At 39.9% G+C, this 11,995-nt stretch overlaps 1 protein-coding gene across 1 annotated transcript in view; it reads right to left on the bottom strand.

Annotated features, from left to right (window-relative positions):
• Window positions 1-941: 941 nt before the first annotated feature.
• Window positions 942-11,995, bottom strand: part of wnk4.S (WNK lysine deficient protein kinase 4 S homeolog) — a 134,571-nt gene continuing 123,517 nt past the window's right edge. Inside the window, exons 17-21 of the mRNA XM_018238356.2 lie at window positions 8,041-8,725; window positions 7,426-7,628; window positions 5,012-5,109; window positions 3,387-3,440; window positions 942-2,946 (exon numbers count right to left, since the gene is read on the bottom strand). Of these exons, the coding sequence (XP_018093845.1) occupies window positions 2,944-2,946; window positions 3,387-3,440; window positions 5,012-5,109; window positions 7,426-7,628; window positions 8,041-8,725 (1,043 nt within the window). The 3' untranslated portion in view covers window positions 942-2,943. The remainder of the gene's footprint in view (window positions 2,947-3,386; window positions 3,441-5,011; window positions 5,110-7,425; window positions 7,629-8,040; window positions 8,726-11,995) is intronic.

The following is an 11,995-nucleotide window of genomic DNA, read 5'->3' as shown; positions in this document are numbered from 1 at the left end:
TACACTACACAAGCCCAGGGAACATTAATAAAATGAAATAGAGTTGTTATATTGCCCTACACATGTGCCCAGTGTATAGTTTATGTGCCATATGGTAGGAAATATATGGGGGAGCCCAAAAAAAAATGTACAGACTTTTGCAGCCTATCACCCTGAAAAACGTAATAGACGCCAGCGTTTTTTTCAAATAAAAATCGAAGAAGCCCTATACATTCCACTGCACTTCGCCTGGTCTGAAGGCAAGTCTGGTGGAACAGGTAACGTTCAGTAAAATGCGCATCTTAGTGAATTTGCGAAGAAACGCTCTTTCGCCAGAGCGGAACTTCGCCTGCCATAAGGTAGTGCTAGAGTCTATCTCCTTCACTAGCGAAGTTATGTCTGCGCCCGTTAGTGAATCTGCAAAGTAACGAAATGTTGGCGAATTTTCGCTGTTAGTCACTTCGCCCTTTAGTATATTTGCCCCCTTGTGTCCCGTCACTAACCTGAGCTGCCTCTTCATCTTTGCTTGGGGGTGGGACAAAGACCAATTACTCTGGAACCATACATACATCAGTCCTTCAGCCAACTGGGTCTTTGCTGCAATCCCAAGCAATATTTCAGCATAAATGAGTGACAGGGGAGATATGGGAAAGGGCGGTTAGTTTTAATATGTAAGGTTAGTACCAGGCACCTTTCTAAAGGAGAAGGAAAGGGTACATCTTGGGGGAAGGAGGGGGAACGGTGCTCCTCATCACTGAATAAAAATAAAAGGAGCCAGGTTACTATTTGCTCCACCACCTTCTCTTCTCGGTTGTCCTAGGAATCCCTTGTGGCTGGGGTGGGAATGTGCAGTACAGTAAAATAGAAACTTAAATGTGAAAAGTCAAATACGCAGAGCCCTGGGGCGGTTCATTTCCAGTGAAGGGGTCTGAGGTAAGCAATTATAATCACTGCACCCTCCACCAAGTTATTGACCTTTTAATTCTCTTTTAAAGTGATAATGACAAATTTCTAAAAAAAAAAAAAAACTGCAAGGGCAATATCACTTCCAATTGATGCATTTAAATAGTTGATTGACTTTTAAGTGGTTATATAATGCATTGGTTCACATAAATCATCTAAATTAAAAACAATGCATGCAACACTTGTGTTTTAGATTAAATTAGTTTTGAAGGCGGGGAGAGGAGGGGGCTGACAACCCCACCATCCGCATACATTATAACACTTTCATAGGAAAATGTGCAGGAATATGTCTAAATGTATGCAACCCCACATTAGGCATATTCTTAACTTTTCCTTTTTTTATTGATTTGGTATATACTCACAGATATAAACAGTTCAGTTTTTTATTTAGTCCCTTTGGCTAAGGGAGTATGTGAAGGTTAAAATTCAGGACAGACCATGATCCCTTGCTGTAACAATTTGCCTAGCTCACTCCATCCATGGAAGCTCCATGCTTTTTGGGGTTTATTGATTTAGAATCATCCCTCACTAGGTCAACTGGGGTATATGTATTTGTTTTACCAGCTTTTGTATTTCTCTAAAGCTCTACCCCAAACATAGGTGCATCTACATGTAGGACAGACTACATTACCCAGAATTCCCAAAGGCCTGGCTCAGACTAGGCTGAAACCTGTGTCAAGAAGTGTGTCACCAGGGCTGAGGACAAAGGTGAACCCAAACCTTAAAGAAGCTAATAGAACAGCATATACACAACTAAATGTTAATGGTTGGCAGGATATCCTAAAATATGCTTGTCAGCTGATTAGAAATTAGTCCAGATATACACTACATATGCCATTACCAAATAATGACCTACAACATAGGTAATCTGTCAAATATTAGGGCTGATTATTTAACATCTCACCCTGGAATATTCAAACCTGCTTTATAGATATGTGGTTATTGTTCTTGTCATGCATAAATTCATAGATGCGCACCTCGATAAAGAATCGCAGCATTCAGCAATATCAAGAGGCCAAATGTTAGTTATTCATTACCCATAGGTGTAATGGATACTCTCACCTATACAGTGTTTCAATTGCCCATGATTTGTTTGCCTCTGTAGAACACCACAAGGATCTGTGGCTAAAGCTATTTATTACTTTGAGATACCCGTAAGCATCAAATCTGTTGTAACTTGTGGCTTCTGTCAAAACTCCAGTTTGTATATGTGCTTTGTGCAACGTGAATGAGATGATAAGAATATCAGACTGGGAAATTAGGTTCATACTCTATAGCTTTGCATGTGTGGTTGAAGTTTAAGATATTTAAACTCCACTGGCGGCTCCACGGATGTGACGCGTTTTTGAAGGATATCTCTGGTAGCTTTACAAACTGTGAGCTCCGGATGAATTCATTCAGATAAAGGTTATAAGACTTGTGTAGTGCTGCACACAAAGCATACTACAAATGTCATAGTTCTATGGCTAATTCACATTTAAACATTCAAAATAATTGGCAGCTTTACATAAGGGGAGAATAATAGCAAAAAAAATTGGAAGAAGACTTTCCAGGTATTCTTCTAAAGAAGTGCAAAGTGCATGATCATGAGAACTTCTGCTGAAACCAGCAACCTGCTCTTACTATATCTTGTCATGAACATTCATGCTTTAGCCAACTGGCAACCTAAAAATAACTCTTCCGTGGCTTTGAGAGCATGGTACATGTTAGGCAGCACCAATTCTTTTAAAGGATCCCATCTGTAAGCAGATTCCATGGTAGTAACAGTCTCTATGGTAGCTATGGACCATGCCATGAAATTTCTTCAAGTTCTCCAGCAGAACGTCATTTGTCAATAGTAAGCGGTATCTACATCCAAGGCCACCCAGTTTAGCTCCTGGCAAGCAGGAGATTTTATTTAGCAAAAGCTTTAGCGCCACTATAGACAGAAACGACACAAGGCCAGTCCTCTGAGGTAGTCCGGTTTTTATTTCTCTTCAAGTGTTTTGTTGCTTCGAGTATTTACTAAGGGAAAAAAGTAAATTTATTAACCATCAAAATTTGATTCAATGAAACAGTCTAGTCTGGTTTAGCCTGCCAAGGTCAATAACCCCAACAATCAGGCTGAAAATAGGCAGAGTAGGAAAACTAAAGAGTAAAATTGTAAGTAATCTGCCCAAGGCAATCCCTCTAGGAACCACCTCTTTTAAACCCACTTTTTTCCACCCAGTAGAGCAGGGGGTGAAAGACAAATAATGTAAGTTGCCGCACCTTCTCCCTGGTGCTACTACAATGTGGTCTGCTGACATACAAAACACTGGTAGCGAATTGTAAATTTAAGGGGAACTACACATTCAACAGTCAGTAACCCAAGTTTTTCATTTTTTAGTTTATGCAGTAAAGCATATGGAAGGCGTCTGTGTTCAGTTCAACCTCTAATTTAGCACACATTATAGACAAATTACCTTTACTTTTTCATCCTGTTCACTTGCCTCGCTGCTACAGCTTCCAGTAGTTGCCTAGGCAGAAATGTGAACAAATAATGCTCAGTAGAGTAAAATAGGAATATAAATGTTAACATAATGATTATTACACAATGGTCACCTCCTCATTCCAGACCTCCTTTAATTAAACCACTCTGAGCTTTAATCTTTTATTCCCCCTTCCCGTAATACTCTTCCTTAGTAATAATTAGTCTATACTGCTGCAATAGGATGTATACTACTGCTGTACAACTTCCATACAATTTCCATGCAGTGGACCAACTAACCATATATAGCGCAAGATTATGACAAAATAACAATGACATGCAAGAAAACCAGTGAAGGAAGGTCCAAAGAATCCAGTTAGACAGCTATAGATATTTACACTTCATTAAGTAAAAAGTTAAAACAAATGTGGCTGTAACTTGGACTGCATGGTCATGCAGTGTGCAGCATTGTTGGGTTCCTTGGTTTGGCTCCAGCCAGGGCACTATCTGCATGGGGTTTGTATGTTATCCTTTGGTGGGTTCATGGCCTGATTTGTGGGAAGGCCACAAAGGTCCGGGCCTAGGGAGGTGAGAATTTATGGGTGGCATGCCACCCAGGCGCATTTTGTTTTTCGGAGCACTGGGGAATGGGCAAGCAGGACACTGTTGTTTTGTGTGCTAATTCCCGGGACCAAGGAGGAAACAATTGCACATACGTGAGCAAGGACAGATGACTACCACAGGTGTACTGGGGTGGTAGATAGGGGAGCAGTTATTGTAAATCCGGGGCTGGGTTGGTTTCCTCTGGGTACACAAGTTTCCTACCACATTTTGAAAGATTAATTGGCTTCTGATAAAAATGGACCATAGTGACCATAGTGTTTATGACAGGGACCTTTGATTATGTGACTGTAAATGTATTTCTTTAATTGTCTGTAAGCTCCACCTGAGAGATTTTCCCAAGTAGTAAGACCAATTTAGTGGTTGGATTCACTGGGTGGGGTGTACGTACTCTCCAGTAGATCAGGGTTCCCTTATCCTTTAAGGCCTAGGCAAACTTTGTAGGAATCCAGCACAGTAAAATACATTTGATGGATAACATCCTTGAGTAAAAGGTGAGCCACACAGCCCTACCGCATTTATTGTCAAAATTAATGTAGAAGGGCAACCTTTCCTAAGTGTTTCTCCATACTTCTTTTATCACAGTGGCTCTTATCCAAGAGAACATCAGTCAATTAAACTGCAGCTTGAAGCTTACACTATACCTCAGCAATGTGATTCCATCCCACCTATAATAAAGCCTTAATGATGGGAATATACATTTATTAAAAAAAAGTAGGTCAAACTAACACACCTACAGAGGACAAAATGTACGATTTAGGAGGTGTATGCGTGTGATGGATTAAATGACTGCACTATATTTATTATTCATATGTTTTACACAGTTGATTCTTGATTAGTTATTGTGCAAGGCTAGTAGTTCAGAAATATCTATAAATGACTCTATATGAATGACATCTATAAAAGTCACATAGGCTACAGGCACCACATTTTATAATGGTCTAGGGTAGCCCAATGTTATAATTCGCTATAACTGCAGTATTACAATGTCTTCCTTACCATTCTGGTCATCTCTCCAGAAAAGGTTGCACCTTTGTTTAAACGCTGCTCTTGGGAACCTGTGCTGCTCCCTCCAAGTGAATTCTTCCTAATGAAACCTGCAATATAAATGTGTTCAGATTCACCAACTATTGTACTGTTTTATCAGCATATTTTTTATTAACTATTTTTGTTTGGGTCTAAGGGCATAGAGAGAGATTTGGATTATGCAATTATGCTGCACGATTCCCAATGACTTCAATTTAAAGGCTTTTGCTCATTTATCATGGATGACAAAAAATACAATATTTTTACTTTATTATTTAAAAAGGGATATGATCTCAGCCTCGTCAGATGTCAGTTTGACATCTGTGGTGGGCAAATTATTTGAAGGCTTGTTAAGGGATCACATTCAAAATGTTGTCCTAGTGAATGGCATTATTATGAGCAGCAATCAGCGTGGCTTTATAAAGGATAGGTCATGTCAGACAAATTTGATTGCTTTTTATGAAGAGGTAAGTAAGATGCTGGACAGTGGGGGGGGCAGTAGATGTGATCTATTTGGATTTTGCCAAAGCGTTTGATACCGTGCCCACAAACGAATGCTTTCTAAACTAAGGTCTGTTGGGCTTAATTAAGTCGTTTGCACATGGATAGGAAACTGGTTACAGGATCGGGTACAGTTTCTTTTTTTTCTTTTTTTTTTTTTGGATTTGAAATATTTTATTTGGTTTTCACAATAAACCATAAAAATCAATATGATAACAAATAGTATGCAGAATAAGAAGATTAATACAATGACATATTATTCAGAATGTATAACTTACAATGAAGTAATATGTAAAATAAAATAGAAAGTAACAAGAACTAACTATCACTAACTAAGCCATTGGAGGCATAGACATTCTTAAAAGAAGAAAGAAAAAGCCCATTGTCTTGGGAATGTCAGATAACCCCCCTATGAACATTTTACAATTGAAGAAACTGAGATATTTGACTTCTGGTATTGGAGTCACAGAACTCAAAGTAAGGAGACCATATAAGTCTAAATGATTCTTTGGAATTATTTCCTTTAGTTTTTACTAATAAAGCTTCCTGCCAACTAAGCTGGTTCATATAAGCCATTGTGTCTGTCAATGAGGGAGACTCATTTTGTAGCCAACAGTTAAATAAAGCCTTTCTGGAGGAAGCCAAAAATAAAATTGTCAATATTTTATTTTCTTGGGACTTAAATTCTATATTAAAATTTGAAGAGAGCCTACTATCATCTAGAAGCAACAAAGCAAAACCTGGAAATAATTTAATTTTTATTTTCAGATTAATGTTTAGAAAACTGGTAACTTCCTTCCAAAATATACTGATCTTTGGACAAGTCCATAGATAGTGAAAAAGGGACACATTATACTCATCACACTTGGGACAGTATGATACAGGACTATGGTACAGGTTCTTAGTGGGGTCCCTCATGGCTCGGTATTGGGTCCACTTTTATTTAACTTGTTCGTTAATGACTTAAGGGGAGCTTATTGTAAGTAATGTATCAGTGTTTGCAGATGGGACAAAACTATCCAGCCCAATTAATTCCATCCAAGATGTGGCATCCTTGCAACAGGATCTAATTGGCAAATGAGATTCAATGTTGATAAATGTAAAGTCATGCACCTGGGATGTAAAAATATCCAAGCCACCTATACCCTTAATGGGACTTCACTAGGCAAATCCATAATGGAAAAGGACATTGGAGTCCTTGTAGATGATAAACTTGGTTGTAGCAAGCAATGCCAGTCAGCAGCATCAAGGGCAAATAAGGTCTTGAGCTGTATTAAAAGGGGCATAGATTCAAGGCAGGAAGGGGTCATTCACTGTATAGAGCACTGGTAAGGCCCCATCTAGAATATGCCGTACAGGTTTGGTCTCCATCACTCAAACAGGACATTATTGTATTAGAGAGGGTACAAAGAAGGGCAACTAAGCTGGTAAAAGTTATGGAAAATCTAGCTTTGCGGAAAGACTGGCCAAGATGAGGTTGTTCACGCTAAAGAAGAGGTGCTTAAGTGGTGATATGATAACTATGTATAATATATAAGGGGATCATATAATAATCTCTCTAATGCTTTATTTACCAGTAGGTCTTTCCATCTGAAGAAAGAAGGTTCCGCCTAAATATTCGGAAGGGGTTTTTTACAGGGAGAGCTGTGAAGATGTGGAATTCTCTCCCTGAATCAGTGGTACAGGCTGAAAGATTGTAATTCCTGTAATCTCTATTTTTAAAGAAAATTGAGATTACAGGAAGGTGCATGAAGGGGTTTTAAGAGATTTAGCAGCAAAAATAGACCCAGACCAGTCTTTAGGAAGACAAGGTCCCATCCCTGACCCTAAGTGTGTGAATGTGCAGTCACAATAGTACACAATGACAGCTAGTGATAGTTACTTACCAGTTGCTGGCATAAACTCAAGCCTCTGCAGACTATTCCTCCTCGATGGATTAAAACTCCCCTTAGACAGGCGCCTCTGTCTGCTAGATAACATAGCAGCTGGAGACACAATGCCAGGGGGAGGCACTTTGCCCATCCGGTAATATAGTTCTTCAATCTCCTTTTTCTGCAGGGCCTGTAACAACTGCACTTCAGACATATGTCTGCAAAAGAGACCAGAAACAAATGGTTCGGTTGGGTGCATATTCTTTCACGGAGACACATTTTATGGGTTGATTACATTGCTCAGTTTTCAGACAAGACCAATATCTATGATCCAAGACACAACCGCTATTTAAGGAGGTTTTAACTTAAATTAATAAATTGTACATAAAGAAAGCAAACTTAATCCAAAGCAACTTTCTAATACCTGTATAAATGTTATTTTATTGAAACCAGTATCTGTAGGCCATTTGCTATTGCCTCCTCTGCTGTTTCTACAAGTAGACCCTAAAACACTGTAGTCAGCAGTCAGCAATAGTAGTTAGCTCCCACCATCCAAGACTCAGTGTTAGAAATGGAATCCTGGCTGGAAAACAGTTGCTACAGGTGATAGAATGTAAGATAGAGACTTACTTCTGTCGAAGCTGTTGTAGTTCCTCAAATATTTCTTCATCCTCACTCTCTGTGTCATCACTGCTGAGGTACACGATTCCTCTTGTGTAGTGCAGATAGACTTGCACTGTTGAAATCTGTTGAGGTGTCTTCTCTGCATTCTCCTCTCCACTAAAAGATACAGAATCACTGCCTTGCCCATCACCCACTACTGTCATTCTGTTGTCTAGTGTAGAGTCTCCATTCACAATACTGTGAGACTGTACCCCTGAATTGACTTGATCCCCCAAATCACTTTCTGGGGCTCTATTAATGTTAAGCACACACGGGCAGTTGTCTGTATCAGTAATTGTGCTCACAGGAGTCGGTCTAGCACTGTCATTTTGAAAACCACCAAACCTCTCCTGACTTAAAGCTTCCGATTCAGAATCAGTATCATGTGTGCAATTGTCTTTGTTTATTGTGTCCATACTACATGATGAGAACATCTCAGGCTCTGAGAAGCCGTTTCCCTCTGTTGCATTATCTGTACTGATGTCTGTATCTGAAGAAGCTGTCTCATACATGTCAGAAGTAGTATCTGATGACCTTGCCTCTGATCTCTTGGAAGTTTCAGGGCTGCTGTTTACACTGCATTCAGGGCTGCTTTCATGCAGATCTTTTGAGGTTGTGACTTGGAATCTTCCTACAACCTTTGATTGGACTTCTGTGGAAAGAGGTTAACATAAGCTGAGACTCTCAAGGTTGTAACTTAGTTCTGTATTATACAGTATATCTCTATGGGTAGCTAGGAAAAGAGAAATGTTTTTTTTCTCCAATTCTCTACAAATGAAGAAGATGTTCCAGCAGCCTCAGCTGCTAGGGTTTGGAATTCAGTCTTGTACTGTCCTCAAATAGAGGTTATTTATGGATATGAAGGAACTAAGAAAAGACATCTGGAACGGCCAAATTAACTAAATAACTTCTTAAAAGCAGGAGAGTTGTCTGCAAGGCATTTCTTTTTTCTCAAGTAGAACAGGAATGGTAGTCCAACAACAAGCAGTAACTCACCAAGCAATGGAAGAGGCACAGGTGCACCACCCTGAGCCTTTAGCAAGGGAGCAGTCCAAACTAAAAATTTGTAGAGCAGGCACTCAAAAAAGCAATCTTCCACCAGGCAGTAAAATATTTATTATGTCAAATAAGCATAGCCTTACACTATAGGCCTATGACTAAGTGTGTGTAACATGAATCTCGTAAAGCTATGCTTATTTGGCATAATAAATATTTTGTGTCCAATCATGAGAAAAGGTATTTAAGGTGGCTAATTGCAAGTTGTGTTTCTGTTTGACTCTCCTCTAAAGAGTGACAGCATGGGATCCTCAAAGCAACTCTCTAAAGATCTGAAAACAAAGATTGTTCAGTATTGTGGTTTAGGGGAAGGCTACAAAAAGCTATCTCAGAGGTTTAAACTGTCAGTTTCAACTGTAAGGAATGTTATCAGGAAATGGAAGGCCACAGGCACAGTTGCTGTAAAACCCAGGTCTGGAAGGCCTAGAAAAATACAGAAGCGGCATATGCGGAGGATTGTGAGAATGGTTACAGACAACCCAAATATCATCTCCAAAGACCTGCAAGAACATCTTGCTGCAGATGGTGTATCTCTACATAGTTCTACTATTCAGCGCAATTTGCACAAAGAACATCTGTATGGCAAGGTGATGCGAAATAAGCCCTTTCTGCACTCATGCCACAAATAGTCGCTTGTTGTATGCAAAAGCTCATTTAGACAAGCCACAGTCATTTTGGAACAAAGTGCTTTGGACTGATGAGACAAACATTTAGTTATTTGCATGGCAGAAAAAGAACACCGCATTCCAAGAAAAACACCTGCTACCTACTGTCAAATTTGGTGGAGGTTCCATCATGCTGTGGGGCTGTGTGGCTAGTTCAGGGACTGGGGCCCTTTGTTAAAGTTCAGGGTCAGATGAATTCAACCCAATATCAACAAATTCTTCAGGATAATGTTCAAGCGTCAGTCACAAAGTTGAAGTTACGCAGGGGTTGGCTATTCCAACACGACAATGACTCTAAACATAATTCAAAATCTACAAAGGTATTTATACAGAGGGAGAAGTACAATAATCTGGAATGGCCCTCACAGTCCCCTGACCTGAATATCATGGAAAATCTATGGGATGATTTCAAACAGGTTGTCCATGCTCGGCAGCCATCAAATTTAACTGAAATGGAGAGATTTTGTATGGACGAATGGTCAAAAATACCGCCATCCAGACACTCATCAAAGGCTATATGAGGCGTCTAGAGGTTGTTACATTTGCAAAAGGAGGCTCAACTGAGTATTGATGTAATATCTCTGTTGGGGTGCCCACATTTATGCACCTGTCTAATTTTGTTATGATGCATATTACATATTATCTGTTAATCCAATAAACTTTATGTCACTCCTGAAATACTACTGTTTCCATAAGGCATGTTATATATTAAAAGGGAGTTGCTATACATGTTAGCATAAGCAGTTTCAGGTCTCAGAAGAAAACTACAAATGTTGCAAATGGAACAGAATCAACCATTAGTTTATAAAACCTCAAAATCACCCTAGCATGAGTTAAAAACCTGAAGCTCAAATATATAAGGATTTGTAGTGAATTGGAACAGGAATACATGGAAGGTAAGCAATCAGAAACATTTCCAGAAGAGCTGAAAGATGTTGGATTATTTAAAAAAGTTGTGCTTGCTGTGTCTTTAGAATCTAGATCCTACAACCTCTTGACTAATGCTTTCAAAAAGGTTTGCTACAGGGTGAGCCGCATCTAATGAAGTCATGTCCTGACCCATGGCAGATGTACATTGATTCCTTCAAAATTATACTACAGCAGAGGTTGTCTAATTTCTTCACAAATATGGGGAGCTCTAAAACTGTTGTTGTTCACAGATGACAAGCTAATTACCCTCAGTCAACCAAACATGTAAGAGAGTGGGGGAGCAAGAGGCATATGCAGCCAAGCAAGGTTAAAGTAGGCAGGATAAGACATTATCAGTATCCAGACCAAAAGTTTAGGAAGTGGTAATTAACATGGTTTGCATCTAGGACGAGGGTCAAGCCGGTGACTAGTATCAACATTCAAAGACAAGCAAGGGTCCAAACAAGGAGGACAGAAGGACAGCTATATAGCTAGTAAAAATGTCTTCCATCTAACAGACTTTACCTTGGAATACAAACCCCAAATAATGCTGGCTTAAAAAACAAAACAAAAAAAAAACACCATGGCTGTTTTTAGTGATGCTAACATAATTATCATCATTAGATAATATCCCTTTGGAAAAAAACACTGGTGTTGCCTCTGTCCACCATGTCCATATGCCAAGGGGCAAATTCTCTAAAGCGCAAATCGGCTAACGCTAGTGCGACGTCATTTCGTTACTTCGCCGATTTACTAATGGGTGGTGGTGTAAATTCGCTAGCGAAGTGGACCTACTCTAGTGCTACTTCGCACCCTTACATCAGGCGAAGTGGCGAAGGGACTTAAGTATGCTAATTCACTAACTCGCGCATTTTGCTGAACATTACCTCCAATAATGTAACTGGAGGGGGGCGGGACCTGGCGCGGGTTGTGCAGCCGCCCCCCCGCCCCCCTCCGTACTAGATTATCTGGCTGGAATCGGCCGCTGCGGGCAGAAATTGACAGTGCGGGAGCTGCCGGGGGGCCCTGAGGGGGTGCAGGCCCTGGCCCAATCGCACCCCCTGCTCCCCCGGTAGTTCCGCCACTGGTTACCTCTTGCACCAGACTTGCATTTGCCAACTCAGACCAGGTGAAGTGCAATAGAGTAGATAGGGCTTGCTTTAAAATAAGTTGAAATTTTTTCTAAGTCCAACTTTTTTAAGGGTGATAGGCTGAAAAAAATCGTACATTTTTTTGGGGGTACCATCCTTCCCCCCTACATTTCCTAACATATGGCACCTAAACTATACAGT

The sequence above is a fragment of the Xenopus laevis genome, chromosome 9_10S (genome assembly GCF_017654675.1).
Source record: "Xenopus laevis strain J_2021 chromosome 9_10S, Xenopus_laevis_v10.1, whole genome shotgun sequence".
NCBI lineage: Eukaryota > Metazoa > Chordata > Amphibia > Anura > Pipidae > Xenopus > Xenopus laevis.
The sequence above is the reverse complement of the archived record's forward strand: the minus strand, read 5'-3'. Positions and strand labels throughout refer to the sequence as shown.